Source organism: Engraulis encrasicolus, chromosome 15 (genome assembly GCF_034702125.1).
Source record: "Engraulis encrasicolus isolate BLACKSEA-1 chromosome 15, IST_EnEncr_1.0, whole genome shotgun sequence".
In the NCBI taxonomy this organism is placed as follows: Eukaryota; Metazoa; Chordata; class Actinopteri; order Clupeiformes; family Engraulidae; genus Engraulis; species Engraulis encrasicolus.
Window position 1 is genome coordinate 19,758,945 of NC_085871.1, and position 20,092 is coordinate 19,779,036.

At 41.3% G+C, this 20,092-nt stretch overlaps 3 protein-coding genes and 1 long non-coding RNA gene across 6 annotated transcripts in view; all 4 read left to right on the forward strand.

Annotated features, from left to right (window-relative positions):
- Positions 1-885, forward strand: part of appa (amyloid beta (A4) precursor protein a) — a 62,497-nt gene extending 61,612 nt beyond the window's left edge. For both annotated transcript variants that reach the window (XM_063217190.1, XM_063217191.1), the window contains 2 exons: positions 221-367; positions 702-885. In XM_063217190.1, the coding sequence (XP_063073260.1) occupies positions 221-367; positions 702-803 (249 nt within the window). In that variant the 3' untranslated portion in view covers positions 804-885. The remainder of the gene's footprint in view (positions 1-220; positions 368-701) is intronic.
- Positions 886-4,838: 3,953 nt separating this feature from the next.
- On the forward strand, positions 4,839-6,008 carry tiprl (TIP41, TOR signaling pathway regulator-like (S. cerevisiae)). Its single transcript, XM_063217192.1, has one exon. The coding sequence runs from the start codon at positions 5,056-5,058 to the stop codon at positions 5,833-5,835; it is 780 nt and encodes a 259-aa protein (XP_063073262.1). The 5' UTR covers positions 4,839-5,055; the 3' UTR covers positions 5,836-6,008.
- A 3,387-nt stretch (positions 6,009-9,395) lies between these two features.
- Positions 9,396-14,108, forward strand: LOC134463867 (SLAM family member 5-like). Of its 2 annotated transcripts, none has more exons than XM_063217194.1 (6): positions 9,396-9,548; positions 9,695-9,985; positions 10,955-11,194; positions 11,957-12,052; positions 13,642-13,680; positions 14,076-14,108. In XM_063217194.1, exons 1-6 carry the CDS (start codon positions 9,497-9,499, stop codon positions 14,093-14,095), a joined length of 738 nt encoding a protein of 245 aa, XP_063073264.1. In that variant the 5' UTR covers positions 9,396-9,496; the 3' UTR covers positions 14,096-14,108. The 2 variants fall into 2 exon arrangements, with proteins under 2 accessions (XP_063073264.1, XP_063073263.1); XM_063217193.1 differs by having other exon boundaries at positions 13,642-13,679; positions 14,072-14,108.
- Positions 14,109-15,929: 1,821 nt separating this feature from the next.
- LOC134463868 (uncharacterized) lies at positions 15,930-19,730 on the forward strand. Its single transcript, XR_010037817.1, has 2 exons — positions 15,930-16,038; positions 19,234-19,730. It is a non-coding gene; the product is annotated as an uncharacterized LOC134463868 (long non-coding RNA).
- The last annotated feature ends 362 nt before the right edge of the window (positions 19,731-20,092 follow it).

Consider the following 20,092-nt stretch of genomic DNA (forward strand, 5'->3'; position numbering starts at 1 on the left):
CCATCTTCTGTAGATGAATCCATTTGTTGATTACTGCATAATTGTTTGACCCTGGGTAGTCGCCATGGAGTAATTATATAACAGCCTTATTGTAAATAAAGAACATTTTAAAATCTCATCTCATCTCTCTCTTTCTCTCTATCTCTCGCGCTCTCTCTCTCTCTCTCGCTCTCTCCTCCCGATCTCACCATGTGTTCCTGTCTGGGTTCTCTGCGTCCAGGTGTTCTTCGCTGAGGATGTGGGACCCAACAAGGGTGCCATCATCGGCCTGATGGTGGGAGGTGTTGTCATAGCAACCATCATCGTCATCACCCTGGTGATGCTGAGGAAGAAGCAGTACACCTCCATTCACCACGGAGTCATCGAGGTTAGTGTGAGTGTGTGCGTGTGTGTGTGTGTGTGTACATGTGAGCATATGAATATAGTACAGTGTGCATGTTAATGAATAGCTTCTACTGTCATTGTGTGATTTTGTATGAAAGACTGCCGAGTTTTTTCAGTGTGTGACTGTGCGTGCGTGTCTGCGTGTGTGTGTGGACATCTGAATTTGAAGTTGCTTCTCATCCAACTGGGAATATGTTGTCTCACTCCTAACTGTCCCTCTCTCCTCTCTCTCTCTCTCCTTCTCTCTCTCTCTCTCCTTCTCTCTCTCTCTCTCTCTCTCTCTCTCTCTCTCTCTCTCTCTCTCTCTCTCTCTCTAGGTGGATGCTGCCGTGACCCCAGAGGAGCGTCACTTGACCAAGATGCAGCAGAACGGCTATGAGAACCCCACCTACAAGTTCTTCGAGCAGATGCAGAATTAAAGGGGGCTCTCCAAGGGGGGGACACTCCTCTCTAAACCACCTTCTCCCTCCCCCTTCATAACTCCAGCAGCCATGACCACCCCCCCCCACCCCCCCCCCCCCCCCCCCCCCCCCCCCCCCCCCCCCCCCACCCCCCCCTCCCCAAACTCCGTTCCCTCTTTATTCTCCCCTCAACCCTACATCCACAACACCCCCCTCCCTTACCCCATCACCCCTCTCTAGCTCTGGACAGTGTAGGAAGGACCCATTTCCCTGACTTGACACAGCCTGCCCTGTGGCATTTACCCCCCAAAACATAAGCATATGGTTGTTCATGATTGAGATTGGTAACACTGTTTATTACTGTTTATCAAAATGCCAAGCCAGTGGCCGTACGACACATCATTTGGCTCACTCCTCGTGTGCTGGCCCAAAGTGTGGCTGTCTCTCTGTCAAGGCAGAGGGAACAATTAAGATGTTCTAGAATCAGAACCTACTATAACCATTGACATTCAACTTGCTGGTGTTGTACCAGACTCTGCGAAGTTGGATCTGATCCTAGGTCTGTGAGAGTGGGTCGGCTGTGACAATGTGAGCATTGAAGTGAACACTAGTTCCACCAGTGTACACCTATAGGACTGGTTACTGTCTAGTTGCCTCTCCTCTACTATATATCTTCACCCCCCCGCCCTTCCCTTCCCTAACACACACACCATGCACCCCCCCCCCCCCTCCCCTCCCATGTACTTTGATGACAGCAGTGCTGTGTTTCTAAGGTGAACTAACACTGAGACGTGGTTGATGATTGTATTTGGTTGTAATAATGTTATGCTCCACACATATAAGTTAAGATCCTTGCTTTAGGGTTATTGAGAAGTCTGGTTCCTTTTTCAGAAAATGGAGGGGGAAAAAACTCTAAAAATCGGGGGGTGGGAAATGAGTGGGTAATTTACGTCAATTGTGGTTCTTTTTTTATTGCGTGTAAATGTATTGACGTCAACGGGACAACTAGTTGTACTTACTTAGTGCATGGTGGACTAAAAAAATAAAATAAACGAAATAAGATTTGAAAAAAAAAAACAAATGGAAAAAACATATATCGGCTGTTCGGAAAGGGTCCTTTCTCACGTAGAAACCGTGTCATTTTAGCAGAGTTGTATATCTTCTAGTATATTCTTGTGAAAAATGTGACTGAATGAAAATGGACACAACCCTGAGAAATTCAAATTGGCTATCTGCTTTGATATCATGTAAAGATTTTTTTTTAGGTCAGTGCTTGAGCTGATTTTGATTTTTTTGTTTTCGTCTTTTCTTTTATTGTTCCTTTTTTTTACTTCACTGTATACCTCTTTCTTAACAGGGGAGGCTAGCTGAATCGATTTGTGTACATTTTGGGTATTCATTTCAATTTATTGTGTTTGCATCCTATGCATTTATTCAGAGATTAAGTTAGTGGCTTTCGTAAGCGGCTGTATTTAATTGATTCCTGCTCATTTCATGTGTTCATGTGTATTTTTTAATGGTTACACAGGGCCCAAGGTTTTGGGTTTTGGGAGGGTTTAGGGGTGTTTGTTTCTGTCCGTCTCTATGTGTGTGTGTGTGTGTGTGTGTGCGCGTATGTGCGATTGTCTGTGCTTGGAAGTACGGTTTGCGTGAGTGTGAGTGTGTGCGCATGTTTGTGTGTGTGTGTATTCTTTCCAGTCAGGTTAGTGTCTCTCATCCTATTCCATTGCGTCTGATAGAATTTTCACTCGGTCTCTCCGTTGATTTGTTACTGCAATCCACAAAAGCACAGAAGTCCCCCCTTTCTATCATGTAATATCATCGCTGTTGAGCTGCCATGAAACATAACCTTCATTTAAAATGCACAGTTGCAGACATGGCACTTGTGCATGTTGCAGTTAATTGAGGGAAGAGACTGTTAGATAGGCAAGTGGAAAGATGGAAGAAATGGAGAATGAAAGAAGGGAGAGGCCTGGTGCTTATCAACAGTGTACCTCCTCTCTCTCTCTCTCTCTCTACACACACACACACACCTGTGTCTCTCACTCTTTCTTGTGGTCTTGCACTCATCTGATAGCTTCTGAGAACCCAACCAAAAACAAAACCCCAACAACAAAATACGCAAATAATTAAATAGACAAAACAAAACCTCGACCTGCACTCTCACCCCACCTGTCCTTTCCTTTACCAACTGTAAAATGTGCTGTTGCTTGCGTCATAACTGTACTGCTGCGGGAAACGCAGTCAAAACAACAGGAGAAAGACAAAAAATAAAGACGAGCAAATAAAAAAATAATAAACAGACCACAATGAAAGTCATGCTCTGCTGTCTAGACACAACAAATGAATGTGTTTTTATAGTTTTCCTCAGAGATGCCGCTCGACTTTTGCATTCTTCAGTAAAGCTTCTCACCCCACCCCACCCAACACACCTCAGGCCTAACCGTACGAACACACCAAAACCGACAAACGCACTGGAAGTCATTGGCTTTTGTATTGAGAGGCAGGTGACAAGCAACAAAAAACCTGTTAGGTGTCTGTCAGGAGATGTTTATATATGATGTGTGACGAAAGTGACAGAGTGAAGTTGAACTCCAACAAACTTTATGGTAATGTGCTGACACGATTTGGTGATAGACATGCGGCCAAGCGGAATGTCGGAATGCTTGCATCCCACATTTCTTATCTGTCCTACTTTGCCATGTTGTGCTGTGTTTTGACGCTGCTGGTCTGAAAAAGCAAAGAGACTTTTTGTCGCCTTCGGTGTGTTCATGCAGTAACTCCATCCTCGCCACAGTGCATTTTGCAGTACTGACTCGCCACTTAGTCAAATGTATCAGACTTTTTAATTGGCCCGACTACAGGGGTTGAATTACGGTAACTCTGCAAATTGTACTGCGAACCCTTGCCCATTTACGCTAACCTCTTAACCTACTCCATAGACTGCCCTGTCCCACACTCCTTAGTCTTCTTATGTTTATAGATAGTCTCACTCCCTGTGAAGGACACTAGGGAACAAACCTGTCTGGTGTAGGTAGATAGATAGATTTATAGGTATGTAGAGCTCAGCACCGCTGTTGTCCAATCCCTCAGAGGACATAGAAACGAATGGGGGTGCATGCTGACTGGCATCATAGGCATTGGAACGGGGGTATGTGGTGGGGGCGTCGGGGGGTGGGTACATGCACGCTCCCTTTCAGCGGAATCCTCTGTAGCCAGACACTGGAGGGATGCAGCAGGGGTGTGTGTGTGTGTGTGTGTGTGTGTGTGTGTGTGTGTGTGTGCGTGTGTGTGTGTGTGGCTTGGTTGGTTTGCTTGCTGTGCACCTGAAAGAGGCATTCTGTGCAGTGGGTTTGGTGTGGTAGGCAGCCGATGGAGAAAGCAGGTGTTTCTCTCTCTCTTCCTATTTCTTTCTCTCTGTGACTTTCCGTGTATGTGTAAGAAACAATACATTTGCTTTGACTGAGGAAAAAAAGCTTTCTACACTGTATTCCATAAATAAAGTTTTGAATGTACATATCTCCCTTGCTCTGTGTGGATGCATTTATTCCTCTCAGTTCATCCCTTTTGTATGGTTGTGTGTCGTGTGAGAGAGAGAGATAGTGGAGAGGTACATTAGACAAAAGTTGCTCTTTTACACCATCTGGTGTAAAGACAGGAAAGTGCATCATTCGGGCTGACGAATGAAAGATAATCTGGTCTACACTACACAGTAGCCTATGTATGCTATTGTAACAGAGAAATATAGCCTACTTTAAACGATGACGCCACAAACACATAATTATGAAGCATTTTTGCTTTTGTCTGCAGCCATATTCTACCATGGGTCACAACTCTATTTACATAGCATAAAACACTTGAGGAGACGACAACTCTTTCTTTTAGCATGTAAAATCATTCAAAAGAACAGGCTGTAAACTGGCTGTAAATGCGTCATTCATCCATTAGCCTATTTCCAGGGTTAAAAGTTGTGCTTTTAATCATTTTGAGGTCTGTTGCTGTCATAACCCTGCGCAGAGGGTGGCGGTAGAGTTTTCGAAAGAGAACCAAAGAAGAAGGACGTAGGCTACACGGAAGTAGTATGACGAAGTTCCTATACAAATGTATCGGTGGTGGAGGCTATGCTAGATCACAAGAGAACTTCTGTCAAATGAATTAATATAATTTAATAGTTTATGAACACATCTGATAAGGAATGCCTAAGCAATAAGTTGTTCAAGTCTGCAACCAAGATTTTGCTGAGTCTGGATAGTCCCATTTCACTTTGGATATGGCCGTGGCACAAGGGTTCCGAAGCAGCAAGCAAGATTTCTCGTTCGGACCGTGGAAGATCACTGCTGCAAAAACTCACATAATGAAATCAAAAGATATCGAGCGGTTGGCTGAGGAGATGAAACTGCCCGCACTCCCAGAGATGTTGTTTGGGGACAACGTCTTGCGCATTGAGCATTCAGATGGCTTTGGCATAGAGTTCAACGCCGTGGATGCCCTCAAACGTGTAAATAACATGCAGGACTCTGTCAAAGTTGCCTGTGCCCAGGAGTGGCAGGAGAGCAGGGCGGATTCCGAGCACTCCAAGGAAGTGGTGAAACGCTACGACTGGACGTACACCACAGACTACAGAGGGACACTGTTAGGAGAAAATGTGAGCATGACCCCTTCGCCAACAACCGAGCGCATAGATTTGGAGAAACTGAAGGCGCGGGAGCAGATCGTGTTCTTCGAGGACGTGCTCCTATTCGAAGATGAGCTCCACGACCATGGCGTGTCAATGATCAGCGTGAAGATCAGAGTGATGCCAACCAGCTTTTTCCTGTTGCTACGGTTTTTCCTGCGTGTCGACGGTGTGCTCATTCGCATTCACGACACCAGGCTCTATCACGAAGCAGGCAGTGATTTCATGTTGAGGGAGTTCAGTGCACGGGAAAGCAAAATATCTGAACTAAAGCACGTTCCGCCTCCTCTGTATACTGACCCGAACGAGATTGCCCAGTACCTCCCTCTTCGCTTCTCAGAGTTCGAGAAATTGGACTTTCCGGTGAAGGAATGAGTTGGCCTCACGTGTAGGCCCAGACTACATCCAATTCGGACCCTGTGCACACTCACTGTATTGCTTTTCCAAGGCTTATATTGCACTTAGTAACAGTGTCAACGTTCGTCTCTATCTCATTGTCTATGCGTTGCGTTTGGGTAATAAATTGACTGAGCTGTCATTAATAAGTCCCATTGTGTCTTGCTGAAACTTCTTTGAAAATCTTTTATGTCCATAATTAATTAAATAGTTAGAACTTATTTCCCCTTCAGATCTTGTTGATGCTATTGTAATTAAGCAATAATAGAACAGGTGAATGGCTACAATACTTTCAATTGTATTTGTATTTCTTTTTCTCTCAGTCTACCCTCACTCTTAAGCTTGTGAGTGGTCGTGATGATTGTTGGACTGCCATTAGAACTGTCCAGTGGCCCCAAATGTTTAACAAAAACTAAACTAAGAAAATGTGATCTAACCTTAGCCGTGCATATTTGCCCAAACATGATCCAGTAATGGTTTGTAAAGATGAGATGAAAAGCAGTCTTGGTTCAAACATCAGTGGTGCAACAGTGGTAGGTGAGCAGTTTTCAACTCCTACAGGTATGCTATAGGGGAGACCGGGTATGAAAGTAACACTTGTTGGAAAGCAACCCCAATCTCCATTTGGCCTATTTAAAAGCTACAGATATAAGACTTTTGGCACAGCACTACACCTGTCTACAAATGACAACTACTCAAATGTCCTCAATTATATCACAACTTGTCAGATCATGTTAAATACAGAGCTTTGTTACACCCTTCCTACCAGAGTAGGTTGAAACATCTATAGGGGTAGGTTGTAACATCATAACAATGTAACTCAATTAGCAATTTCTGCATTAAGTTTTAAAAATAGATTCACCATCATTGTAGGCTATCACATTCATTCCTCACAATGACAATTAACAGCATATTGATATTATACAAGATTTGAAACACAACATTTGTACTTGTTTAACAGTAGGCCGATATGCAAAGCTAATAAGTTTTTGGCCTATTTGGTTGTTATGGGGGGGGGGGGGGGTGTTACAACCTACCCCACCACTGTCATCCATGGCTTAACTACATGTACTGACAGGGAGCTCAGAGATTAACAAGGGGCACAGCAACCATCATTTTCTAGAGGAACTGTGGTATTAGCTGATATAACTCATACAACATGATCAATAATATAATAGTAAAAGCAGTAGATGAAAATTAAAAAGAAATACAATTTTTACTTTTTTAACTCAGAAATATTTTTTCCTTCTAGTTTCCAACATGTCACAGCCAACAGCTACTCTCTAGTTCTGAAATCATTTTTGCTACTTGAACATTTCCACGAGAGATCATAAAGTAAATCTCATGGCATCTAAAGTGTAACAAAACTTGTACCTTATTCAGTGAAATGGGTGGTGTTACAACCATCCCTGTGTTATTTTCATTCCCGGAACAACACAGTTTGCAGTTGTAGCCTATAGGCACCACAGAACACAGCAGAAATTCAACCAGAATAAATGCCTCCAGGTGGCGATTGATAGTAGGCATATTTCGGAAGTATTTGAAGGTATGCCTACATTTTAAACCTTAAATTAAAGTAAGGTTCCAAGGTTCTTTAAAAAAAGAAAAGGAAAGGAAAGACACAGTCATGATATAAACTGGGCTAGTCTTATTTCTGTCTTTGTCCCTCTGGCCTTGTTCTTAGCATGTTGCTTATTTTTTACATTTAAGTATATTAATTCCCCTTGGATCTTGTATTCTAATAAAATACTCATATTCCTTTCTTCACAGCTGTTTTGTATGGATGTCTCTGTCCTTTATGGTGTGGGTTGTAATGGTGTAAGACTGGATATCAGTCACTCCTATAAGATGGTTCACAAGCACTGTCAGCAATGAGGCCAGTGCATGTATTTCCATGATGATAATCTCATTTGTTGCGTGTGTTACAGCAGGGGTTCCCAAACCTTACCATTAAGGCCCCCCATTTACCTGTAGATTCCAGTTAAGGCCCCCCTTACATTGGTCGTGACACACTATGTTTTCTGTGTACACCCTTTCACAATCATAGTCAATGTCTGTGTGTCAGGACGCCATTCGGATATAGGCCTATAAAATAGCAATAATAGCAACAATGTTCAGAGATGCAATAGATTATTATAATACAGTTCTTAACAAGTGATTATATTCATTCATTCTTTATTTGTGACAGACACAATGGTCCATATCATACATATACAGATTACATAGATTAAATAAGAGACAGTCAAGGATAAAATAAATGAAAAACACAAGATAGGCCTACAGCCATCAAACATAAAGACACTTTCTCCAATGTCGCCTGAGCTCAGAAGAGAACCTTACAGAACTCTTGGCCGGGTTTACCATATATATATTAGATATTCTTCAGCTTCGATTTATTTATTTTGGTGTAAATAAATTAATCAATGATTTATTTTGTTTTCATATATATATATATATATATATATATATATATATATATATATATATATATATATATATATATATTCTTCTTCTTCTTCTTCTTCTTCTTCTTCTTCTTCTTCTTCTTCTTATTATTATTATTATTATTATTATTATTATTATTATTATTATTATTATTATTATTATTATTATCATTCCAGTGAAAAGATGCCGAACGCCATTTGGCTAGCTTTGCTAAACCCTAATTGTCAAGCTAGTCTTGGCATTTCATCTAGTGGAGCAGTAGGCCTAATAGTAGGCCTATATATATAATTATTATTATTCAACTTGCCACGGACCCCCTAGCACTCCTTTGCCCCGTCCCCGGTCCCACCTCAATTGAAAACCACTGTTGCATTCGTCTGTTTGCAAAGTCAAAAGGAACCACTAGGTGGCGCCTCAGCCGATACTGTACAGTGCCTCTAATATACGGCTCTGATACTGTCGCCCAGGGGTTCCCAACCTTTTGCAACGTGGGGCCAACTCGAAATGTTCAGGGCCCACTTCTGACCCGATAAAGAATACAACAATAAATCAATAGCAACACACACCAAAATATGATTATAATTTGTAAAATATATATATATATTTCAAGGCCCACTACTTGGCCCCGCCCCAAAGGTTGAAAATCACTACTGTAGCCTACATAGAGGACACTTGTATGTTGAACACTTGTATGTTGAATTATAGGCTACAAATAGCGGGCATTGGCCTGTCGGCCCCATACCTTGGCTACATCATTGGCATTATCATGGTCATGGTTTTTGAAAACCTTTTACATTGAGCATTCAAAACCAGCACACATCAACTTGGAATAAACAGAGGTTCGATGTCATTTTTGCAGCCTGCGTGTTTGCTTGTAATAACATTTTCAAAGTATCGTATGGTATGGTGGTTAAAAACACTGTGCAGTACGCACAACACTGCGCAGCAGACCTACACATGGCTATTATTGTAGATATGTATGGCTCAATTACAACAATATTACACTTTATAAGATCAGAAAATAAGACTAGAACTAGGAAATCCGTGAAGTCACGCGTTATATCGCGAGAATGGGGTCCTTTTTTACGCATCTTTCACTTTCGAAAGTGTTCCAGGAACAGGGCGGAACAGCCTTGTAGTTTCTGAAGCTAGAAGACAGAAGCTGGTATAGTTCTAAAAAGGACTTTATCCCGAAATGAAGCAGTTTATTTGGTTGTATCTCCTTCTGGTAGCTCCACTTTGTTCCTGTAAGTAAAATATGTCTGCCCTACATAAATCGAATCACACTGTCCATGCCTATTTGTGTGCTGAGCTAGCAAGCAGTGTCATTTTGCTTGTGTATCTGTTTCGGCTGAAAATGAGCTGTTTGTTCATGTGCTATGTTTCAATTTAGCTGGAGTCGTGAATAAGGCAGTCGATGAAGAGGTCACATTTTCTCCTTCAAATGTTCCGAGTGTGAAGCCTGCACAAGTTCTGTGGAAGTGGAATGGCAACAAGGCTGCTGAATATGACCCAGACTTCGGCATTGACCAACCAAAATATTACGCTTTTAATGGGCGAGCAACCTTAGACGTGACTTCTGGCAGCCTCACAATACAGAAGTTGACCACTGATGACAACGGAGAATTTACACTGGAAGTCAACAACGGTCTAGATAGCGCGAAATATTCACTCAAAGTACTTGGTGAGTCTTCTTCTTCTTCTTCTTCTTCTTCTTCTTCTTCTTCTTCTTCTTCTTCTTCTTCTTCTTCTTCTTGGCATTTCATCTAGTGAATGGAGCAGTAGGCCTAATAGGCCTATTATGGCTATACCTTTTGGTGATATGAACCACAAATATCTCACACTGTGTCTTTAATGTTGTTTAGTTTATTTTACCCTACCTTCTCCCCTTTCATCATGGCTTTACACAAGAAAAAAAATCAGAGAGTATATCTAGGCTACTCTGGGACCAAACACACCCCAATTGTCGAATTGACACTGCATTTGTTTATGTCCCACACACTTTAATGACAGGCAGTGAGTGACCTCTGTCTTTTGATTATTCTTCCACTCTCGCAATTAGAATCATTCACTTTTTCTTTTCTTTCTTTTTACGGGTCTCTATTTTTTTGCCTGTTTTCACTTGGGATGCTTTCAAGTGTAGTCCTTAATCAGGTCAAACTTCTTGTGCACATATTAGGCCTACCTTCGTCTGACCTTTTTTGAGCTTTGTCTGAGATAGCCCAGGACTTGAATGTAAACCAAACAGGCTATGCAGTCTATTTACGTACACATCATGTCTGAAATCAATGGTTCCCAAACTGTGGGCGGGACCCCTAGGAGGGTCGCAGAAGTACTGCAGGGGGTAGTGGATGGACAGATTTTTCCATAAAAACAAGAAATCCACCTCGGTGAACAGATAAAAAATCCATTAATTAGTTAGCTAACCCTAACCCTAACAGTATTCACCTGTGTGATTAATGGACGGATTTGCATATCCTGTGAATTCAAGCAATATTAGCAGACAAACTAGGCCTACTGATGAAAAATCAACGTTGGTCGGGGGGGTGTCGAGAAAATGTTTTTTGGTCCAAAAGGGGATGTTCTGCAATTAAGTATATTTGTGATATTACCCTTTCAGTCTACTGAGTTATGTCTGCCTTCCATTTTTCAGAGAAAGTGAGCAGTGTGGAAATATCCAAGATTGACAGTGCGGGAGACCACTGCATGCTTTCCTGTGCAGCTGAGCCCCAACAAAGCGTCACATACACATGGACTGGAAGTAACGTAATCGCCATGAACGGACCGATGCAGAGTGTCGCGGCAACTGACTTTGCAAGTTCTTACACTTGCATCGCAAAAAATCCTGTGAGCGAGAAGGCAAAGTCAGTAATCGCAGGAAGCATCTGTGAAGGTGAGGGGACTGACCAAAAATGTGAACTGACAAGTGCAGGGGAAGATTTAAAAATCAAAATGCTTATAACTATGTGACAGACACCAGTTAGAAAGGTGATTACTGATCAGTGATGGGCAAAATGGATTCATTAGTTATAATCTAGCTCCACATATGAGTTGGTTTTACCTGTCCAATTCAGCCAGGTGATTGGCTTGTTGAATAATGTCCTGATTGAATTGGACAGGTAAAACAAGGTCATTTGGAATATGTGGCACTGGCATTGTAACTACGGAATGCCTTTTGCCCATCACTGTTGCTGCCTGTTTTTTCTTCTAAATGCGGTTGTCTGGTCTTGTCTATCAGATCAATCCACAAAGTAAATTAAAGCCTCAGGATTCAGCAAATATCTCTACAGCATGTAGATTATGATCCTCAGATGTTACCTGTATGTTACTCTGCTATGTCATGTTCGTTTACTCATGTCACGTCAACTATGTCATGTAAAGCTCATCATTTGAATGGGGCGTATGTATCCATGGGTCAGCACCAATCCATCATTATTACAAGACACTGTTTTTTATTGGGGATTGGGTGTGTAGTCTCCCAGATGCCAGTTCGGTAAGACTCAGTACCTGTATTTTCCCTTTTTTTCCATTTTACTTTGTTTCACTGATGTTCTCGTACTGAAAGCACTTCTGCAGACCAGAGGTCATGCGTGTTAGAATGTCACATGTCATCGTTGTTGCTGAGCATTGGTGTAAATACATTGTTACATTGCAGGCACTCCTCCACCTCCTCCTGGGCCAATCATTGGAGGTGTCCTGGGGATGATCGCACTGATTGGAATTGCAGTGACCGCATGGTTCATCTTTAAAGGTGATAAGCTTTAAGCTTTAAAAAGCTTCTTTACTAATATGTTTGTGTTTGACAGTATGGTTCTTCTTTAAAAGCTCCGTTACTGATATGTTTGTGTTTTATAGCCTCGTTTACATGCACACTTTTCCTTTATATCTATTAATCGATTAAAAGTGGCTTAAATGAGCTGTTGACATGGGCCTTGTGTCCTTGTTTAATCAGTTTATATGAGTAATATTATCATTTTAAATATTCAAGAAGTTAATATTTAAAGACACCACTTGACTTTATATGATGCCTCTTTTATTTGTTCATACTTGGACTTATATAATTGGATTAAAAGTGCCCCTGTAAACATGATTATTGAAGTCTCAACAAACAGGAAATCTGAGTGCTTCTGGGTCTTCAATTTTTTCCCTTGATGCTCATCAGTCTAGAGCAGTGTTTCTCAACCTTTTTTTAGGCAATGCACCCTTTCAATTCATGGAAAATCTTGAGGCACCCCAAACCAACAAGCCTTAACATGGCATTTCATCCGATACCAGACAAGCTTAGTAAAGTAACACATTTGGAGACGTTCGAAGCTGCAGCTCGATCTCAGACAGGCTATGTGTAAGGCCATACTGGGGCGACCTAAATTTACTTTGTTGTGTGTAAATGGTAAATGGAAGATTCAACTGACTAAGCATTAATTTATTAATTTAGACAAAATGTATTATATTGCATCATTTATTTATATATTTAGGTGAATTTCACATACAGTTTTCCACGGCACCCCTGAGGGTGGTGTGCGGCACCCAAGGGTGCCACGGCACCCCTGTTGAGAAACACTGCTCTAGGGGCACTCTAACTTGTTCAGGGTAGAGAAAATCCAAGGCATTCAAGGTTGCAATTTTCTACTTTTTATTTGGGTACAATCAGGGCTAGACATTAACTTTTTCGCTTGCTGGCCATTATTTTTTGATATTGTTTCTTTTTTTATTCATCATGACGCTTTCTAACTTCAGAAGATGAGTTGCTAAAGCAAGAAGATGAGTGCACAGCTTTCTACATGGAAATAAATCATACAAATAGAAACTGAGTAACTGAGCGTTTTCTCAAACTTCTACAAACAATTGATACAAAATTGATTTACAGGGGGCAAAGTGCAGTATATCGCGGGCTATTCTGATATGTCATGCCATAGAATAAGCTACCTGCCAAATTGGCTAGTGACACTGAAATTGTTACCAGCCACAGCCAAGTTTTACCAGCATTTGGTCGGTTGGCAGGTGCCAGTGTCAAGCCCTGGGTACAATGCTTTTCGGCCCTTATGGCCTTCTTTTGGTGCATATCTCTAACCCTAAACATGGTTATGGAAGTACATACTGCAGGTCTGTTTGAAGGCCGTCAGTTGGAAAAGTGCAAAGAAAAAATGACAGTAGCACAATGTCTTTGTAGACCTTGCTCATTAACACTTGGTTATCCAGACAAATGGTTATCCAAAGTTTTCTGTGAAGAGACCAAACATATAATAAATGCAGTACATACCCACACATGTCAAGACTATTTGAATTTGGTCCCTATGCTTTGATATAATACAGAATCATAACACCTTTTCCATCTTGCAGATAAGAATGAAGAACGTTCTGGAGCTGACAAAAATAAAGGTATGTTGCTGAGAACATACTCTCTGTGTCTGCTGATGAAACGGTTACATTTTCCATCGGTCACATACTGTATTACATCTTTGTACTTTTCTGTTTGTAAGGGCAGCTGCCAAATGACCTGATTGGCCACTAGCTTACTTTTATTTCAGAAATGTCTTATTAGCTTGTTGCAAGTCAATGGACCTGTGACCATTTTGAAACATTATATTTCTGCCGAGGTTCCATCTGCTGTGCAATTGTGGTTGTGCTCTCAGCAGATTATGAGCACTTGTGTGGTGAGAAATGTGAGGGGACTCAGTGGTTGGGTTCCACTTTGCGTACCGTACCCTCTTGTTTAGAACATTTTAGTGTAACCATTTTGTTCATTTTTTTTGTTTGTCTCCATCTTACCGCAGAGCGGGAGACAATGACTTGATGACATGTTTTAGGTAAGTTCATTTGTATATTCTGTAACTTAGTAGAGTAGAGTATCATTTATTGATCCCGAGGGAAATATAAGTATATTCACCATACAGTACATATATTCACAGGGACAGATCTCCCTGTCCCACTTACACACGCACACACACACACACACACACACACACACACACACACACACACACACACACACACACACACACACACACACACACACACACACACACAAACGATCAAAAACTAGAAAAGTGTCCAAAGTGTCAAGTCACTATGCATAGTCCAAGGAAGAGATCCAGGGTCAAGTATCAATTGAAGAGCAGAGAATCCACATGTTGCCCACTGTGCGCAACCCCCCCCCCCCACACACACACACACTCTCCCTCACAGCCACCACCACCCCAAACCCCACACTTAAGGTCAGATTAGACTTCTGCAACTGCGCTCGTCAAAACTCGCGTGGGAGTGGCCACGAACCAAAATTGTATTCATGCATCTGCGAGTTCTGCGAGGTCCGAGGTCTCGTGGCGAGCCACATTTGAAATTGCGCGATTAGGCTACTTTCACTACATTGTAAGCACTGCGGTCATTATTAAGCAATGTTGCTTTCTATCCCGGTTAGCTAGGTATTTTCACACAAATTGCAAAGGCAATGCACTGGTATCATTATTTGACATACCCAGTCTGTTTTCACGAGCAGAAAATGCAAGCATGTAAAGACAGTTGATTCTGCCGATGTGTGTTTACATTCGGTGGAGGAACGGTAGTAAAACCGCAGGCATTGTGCCACGAGTGTTCAACTGATGCATTGTTTGTTACTTAGCTTGTAGCTTCGTGTATTTACACACATTTACACACAAGGCATTAATAAAGTTTTTAACAGAATACAGCTCTGCTCTCGCAAACTACTGGCATTGCGCTGCCACAAGAACAGAACAAGGAAGTAGCGAGACGACCAATCATAGTGCCTTTTTGTCTGCGTACTCCGCGTCCGTCCGACGGATAGTTAGAATTTTTTCGAGGCGCTCGACGACGGGCGCAGAGCCTCTGAGAGGGGGGCGTGGACTCGCATAGACAGAAAACGGACGGACGCAGATTCTATGCGTGCGAAGCATAAATCTAGCTTTAACAATCACTCACACACACACACACACACACACACACACACACACACACACACACACACACACACACACACACAGTGGTGCAAGAGGCAATGTACTGTTTAGTGAAAAAAAACAGTCAGTGCAATAAAAACTAGGAATAATAATTACACTTGTGCATGTATAATAACTGCTAAGGCAACACCTACAAGAAAAGTCTTTTATTTAGATTAGATGACAGTCATAGGATAAGGTGTCAGGCTTGTAGCCCAAAGGTTGCCGGTTCAATTGTAGACCTACCAGTTTGGTGGGGGGATTCATTTACCAATGTCCTCCCCCATCCTTGTCCATGACTGAGGTACCCTGAGCATGGTGCCACCCTAGTGCACTGCTGCCTTGGGACGCTGTTTCGGGCTGCCCCTTTGTACGGGTTAGGCAGAAAATGCATTTTCATTGTATACAGTGAGCACTGTATGCTGTGGAGTGCTTTGTGACAAAGACAATGGGAGTTTCCAAGATTGGCTTTAAATGGTACGAATACACATTTGATGTGTTTTAAGATTATTGTACAATTTTATTGTATTTGTTAATTTTCTATAAACCATGTTTGACATTTTTTTCTACAGATTAGATGTGGTTCGGATGATTTGATGTGTTCAAAGTTCTTCTCCTGATTTTTTGCAAACCAACTGAGATACTTTATTTGCTATGTCTTCCCCCCACAGAGAGCAAATACATCAAGAAGCGGAAGATGGTCTCCAATGCACACCACCATGGACATTATGTCCATAGAGTTACTGGTCAGCAGAAAAAAGTGCAAGGGATTACCATACAGTAGGTAAATGTACATTTAATGTGTGTTTACAAATTGTTCAAGTTTTCCAAACTTTCTTTTCCGTTTAAAAAATGTTTTATTTGAAAATACTTTTATTTTTTTAATGCGAGTACTGTACAAAGATGTATGAACTTTAAAAATAGGGCTTAAGAGGTAAGCAGCTCGCAGACTTAGATGAATGTGAAACTTCACAGAAATTTTGGTGTGAAAACGGCTAAAATGTTATCTCTTCACGGTCCAGTGTTTATATTTTTAGTTTATTTCCAGAACTGATGCTGCTCACTCCAAAATGTCAGCTTTCTCATCTTTTACATTCATATTAATTAACAATTATGGTTGAACTTTTCAAATGTGATGGGGTGGATGGATCCTCTCTATGAATGAGTTACAATCCCCAGGCATTTTTGGCAGCAAAACCTTTTCTTGTAAGGCCTGTACATGCTACAAGCTAATTTACGGAGTATATTTTCAGTGAATGGGGAAATATGTATATTTTTTGGCAATAAACGCAAAACACTGTACCGTTTCATGTAGTTTAGTTTAGCTGCCCTGTCCCTCTACCTTAACGTCATGCCTTACGATCCCCATACATGATGACATTTGCAGTGAGTGAGTTCTCTTTTTCTACGCATCAATGTTTAGTTTATTCGAATACGTGTCGACCTTATGTCTGGGCTTTGTCATGTGACCAGTGCCATCATGACATTCAACCAGAGTTGCAAGCCCTTATTTCAGTGCGTAAAAAATGTTCAGCCATACATTTTATCCAACCAGCTGTCAGTATGAACGGAGACCAGTCCACTTTTAGTGTCGTAGCTTTTTACACAGTGTTTCTGATTTACCATTTTCAATTATTTTAAGTGCAGCAGTAGTCATATAGGAGCAACATTAAATATATTTTATTTCCGAAAGTCAAGTGAAGTTGTGTCTTCTACAACACAATATATTCACTCGCATAACATCCGCCACAGAACGGAGACAGAAATGGGGTAGGGCCCTAAACTGGGTTCGAGTAGTGTGTTGAGATGCCTGCCTTTCACATCAAAAAGTCTTCTGTCCTTGTTTGTTTATGCTATTTTTTCAATAGAGTTCTGCACTATTGATTTTTCATTGTTGAATGATTGAGTAAGGTGTAGTGCTCAGAGAAACTTAACCCCTTACCATAGAACCTCTGTTACAATTTTCACCAAAATTATAATGACCAGGTCTTATCTAGTCTAGTCAATCTGTAACTAATGACACTTTCTGCATTGTCATAGAAATGTCATTAGGATGTAGTTGAGTGTTTTCAGCAAAAACACTCAAAACCCGCAAAAACAGTTCGGCACATCTACACATGGCGTCCGACTGAACTCCAACAAGGTGGAATTGCATTCAGCTGGCAAGAGGCAGGGTAGTCATTCCTCTGGAAAACGTACATATGGAAAACAGATGGAAGGATGTAGGACACCACACAGACACACATACACACACACGTACACACACACACACACACCGAACTGGAAAGACTTAATGTGTTGCTAAAATGTATTGCTATTTGCCATAAGTGCAATTTCAGCTGAATTCTGAGGAACATGTTGTGATAACCGCTCTGTATAAAACTTGTTTTTGGAGCACTTTTTAGCCGGTGTTTGCTATCAAATCCACTGTAGCTACAACCATATCTCTGCCTGCTAGTCTCTACATGTCTCGCTCTCTCTCACGCTATCTCTTTACTACCTGTCTGTCTGTCTATAATGCTTGCTGTCTGCTCTGGATGTGGTTGTTAAATATTAACACATTAGTATAAAAATTAAAATGTTAGGCCTACTGCCAAGTAATGAAGGAGCCGTTTTAGAAGGTTTAATAAATAATGGGTTAATCATTTGCTGGAAATAGTAGGAGTGAAATGGGTTTCAAAAAGTGTGTGTGTGTGTGTGTGTGTGTGTGTGTGTGTGTGTGTGTGTGTGTGTGTGTGTGTGTGTGTGTGTGTGTGTGTGTGTGTGTGGACCTTTTTAAGGTTCCTTTCATACTTTCATACTAGAGATGCACCGGATCCGGCCGGATATTAGCCTTTTTGACGGGATTCGCTTCCGGTCAGACAGAGCGCGCCAACCGGACTGAATCCTACCGCATGTGTAATCGTCAATGTGCTTTGCATTCATCTTCTAAAATGGAAGCAGTGAGTTTAAGTAGTGTAGAGTGGAAGTAGCCTACTGACTGCATGTTTGTCCTTTTCGCCTGTTTTGTTAAGTTTTTACGTGGCCTTGACCTTTCAGGCAGACAACCTCAATCGCTGCGTGGCGTGAAAGTGTGTGTTTTTTTTTAATCGATCGTATACAAAACCCTTTGCAAGCCGTCGTTGCAGGCGGAGAGGCAGTAGGTCTAAGTAAAATAGACGTAGGCTACGCATTTAAAAGGAGTAACATATTTTACCATTTGAGACAAGTGTTTGACGGAATGAATAATGTAGCCTGTCAACCCGAAATATGCAGGGATGCAGGTCTGTCCGTTGGGTTATTGGCAGCAGCAAGTGCTGCGAAGCATCTCCTCCATTATGTGTGAATTCTGACACAGCACACATTACTGATGTCTATCAGATGGTGATGGTAGTAATGCTGATTCTGCAGTCTTCAACGGCGCCTCTCAGCTCTCAGCCTCGTTCAGTTTCTGACAGACACATCAGTGAAGTGCATGGGTGGGGGCTGCCCGCAAGTGCGGGGGAAACTAGTGGCCAGAACTTTAAGGAGTAAATCACGCCAGTACTGAAGTCAGCAATCGCAAGGATTTAGGGTCTTTTGAATTTTTGAAAAAGCATAGCATACACTAACCTATCAACAGGAAAGGGTGTATGATTATCCTCAGTCTATCCCACTATGTGCCGTAGAGATTAGAATATTATGCATTCTGCACTAGTCCATGTCATTATCACAGCCTAACTTTGGTCTTACTATGAACTTTAAGTTATACTGGTCAAATAGGCCTGTCTGAGCGCGATATTTTTCCAGTTCTGGGATATATTCTTCGGTAAGATTTTTGTGAATACATGAAGAAGTTACTTAAATGAATAAATACATACATGCATAAAAATAGTCTTATAAATAAATAATATAAAATTATTATTATTAATATATAAAATAGTGGTAGAAGTTATTGGCTGTATTATAATGTACCAGATGATGATTGGCGTATGATGCGGTCTGGTTTCTGATCCGGCAGGACCTTGAAGCAATGAATCTGGTATCCGGCAGGACCTTAAAAATCAGGATCTGGTGCATCTCTGTTCATTATCTATTTGCTACTTTTTTGTTGTGCTATTTCATGTATATATTTTTTTCTGTTCTATGCTAATTGACATAAAAGATTGAGCATGAGAAAACAGAGCTTGGGAATATTAGGCAAAAGGGGGCATCGGTATACTAAAACCTGCTTTGTACTCTGTAGCTGTGCTGTAAATCTGTATGCAGATACAATGTGTTTTTGTACACTTGTGTGTAGCGTGTGTACTGTACGTAACTGACAAGCTTTTTTTATTAGTAATTACTCATGTGTTACAAATGATAGTATTTATGTTGGTAGTATTTTTTTCACATTGTGGTCATTTTTTTAGAATTTGACTTGCTTTCATCATTAGTGCTATATAACAAGCACTCAGCAGTATGGTTTGTTGGTTTGTGAAGTCCTGAACATTAAAAAAGGCTGAAATGTCACGTTTACATTTGAACTCCGAGCCTTTTTATGGTGATAAATTGTGTGCGTGTGTGTGTGCGTGCGTGCGTGCAGAGCGTGTGTACAGTTTGTGTTTGTGGGTGTGTGGGTGCACCTCAGACCTAATTATGACTTCCTTGTACACTTCTGCTTTTGTGGGTGATCTGGGTGGCTGGAGAAGGGAGAGAGGGGAAAGAGGAAGGTGTGAAAATGTGAATATAGAAGTGCATCATCGTGTAGGTTCTAAGTGTGTTTGGAAAGTCCCCTTTTATGTCATCGTGTTTCTAAAGAAACACTAATATTTCCAAGTAGCCTACCCTGTATTTTTTTCCAATACAGTACTAGTTATTTATTTATGTGCTTCAGCCTT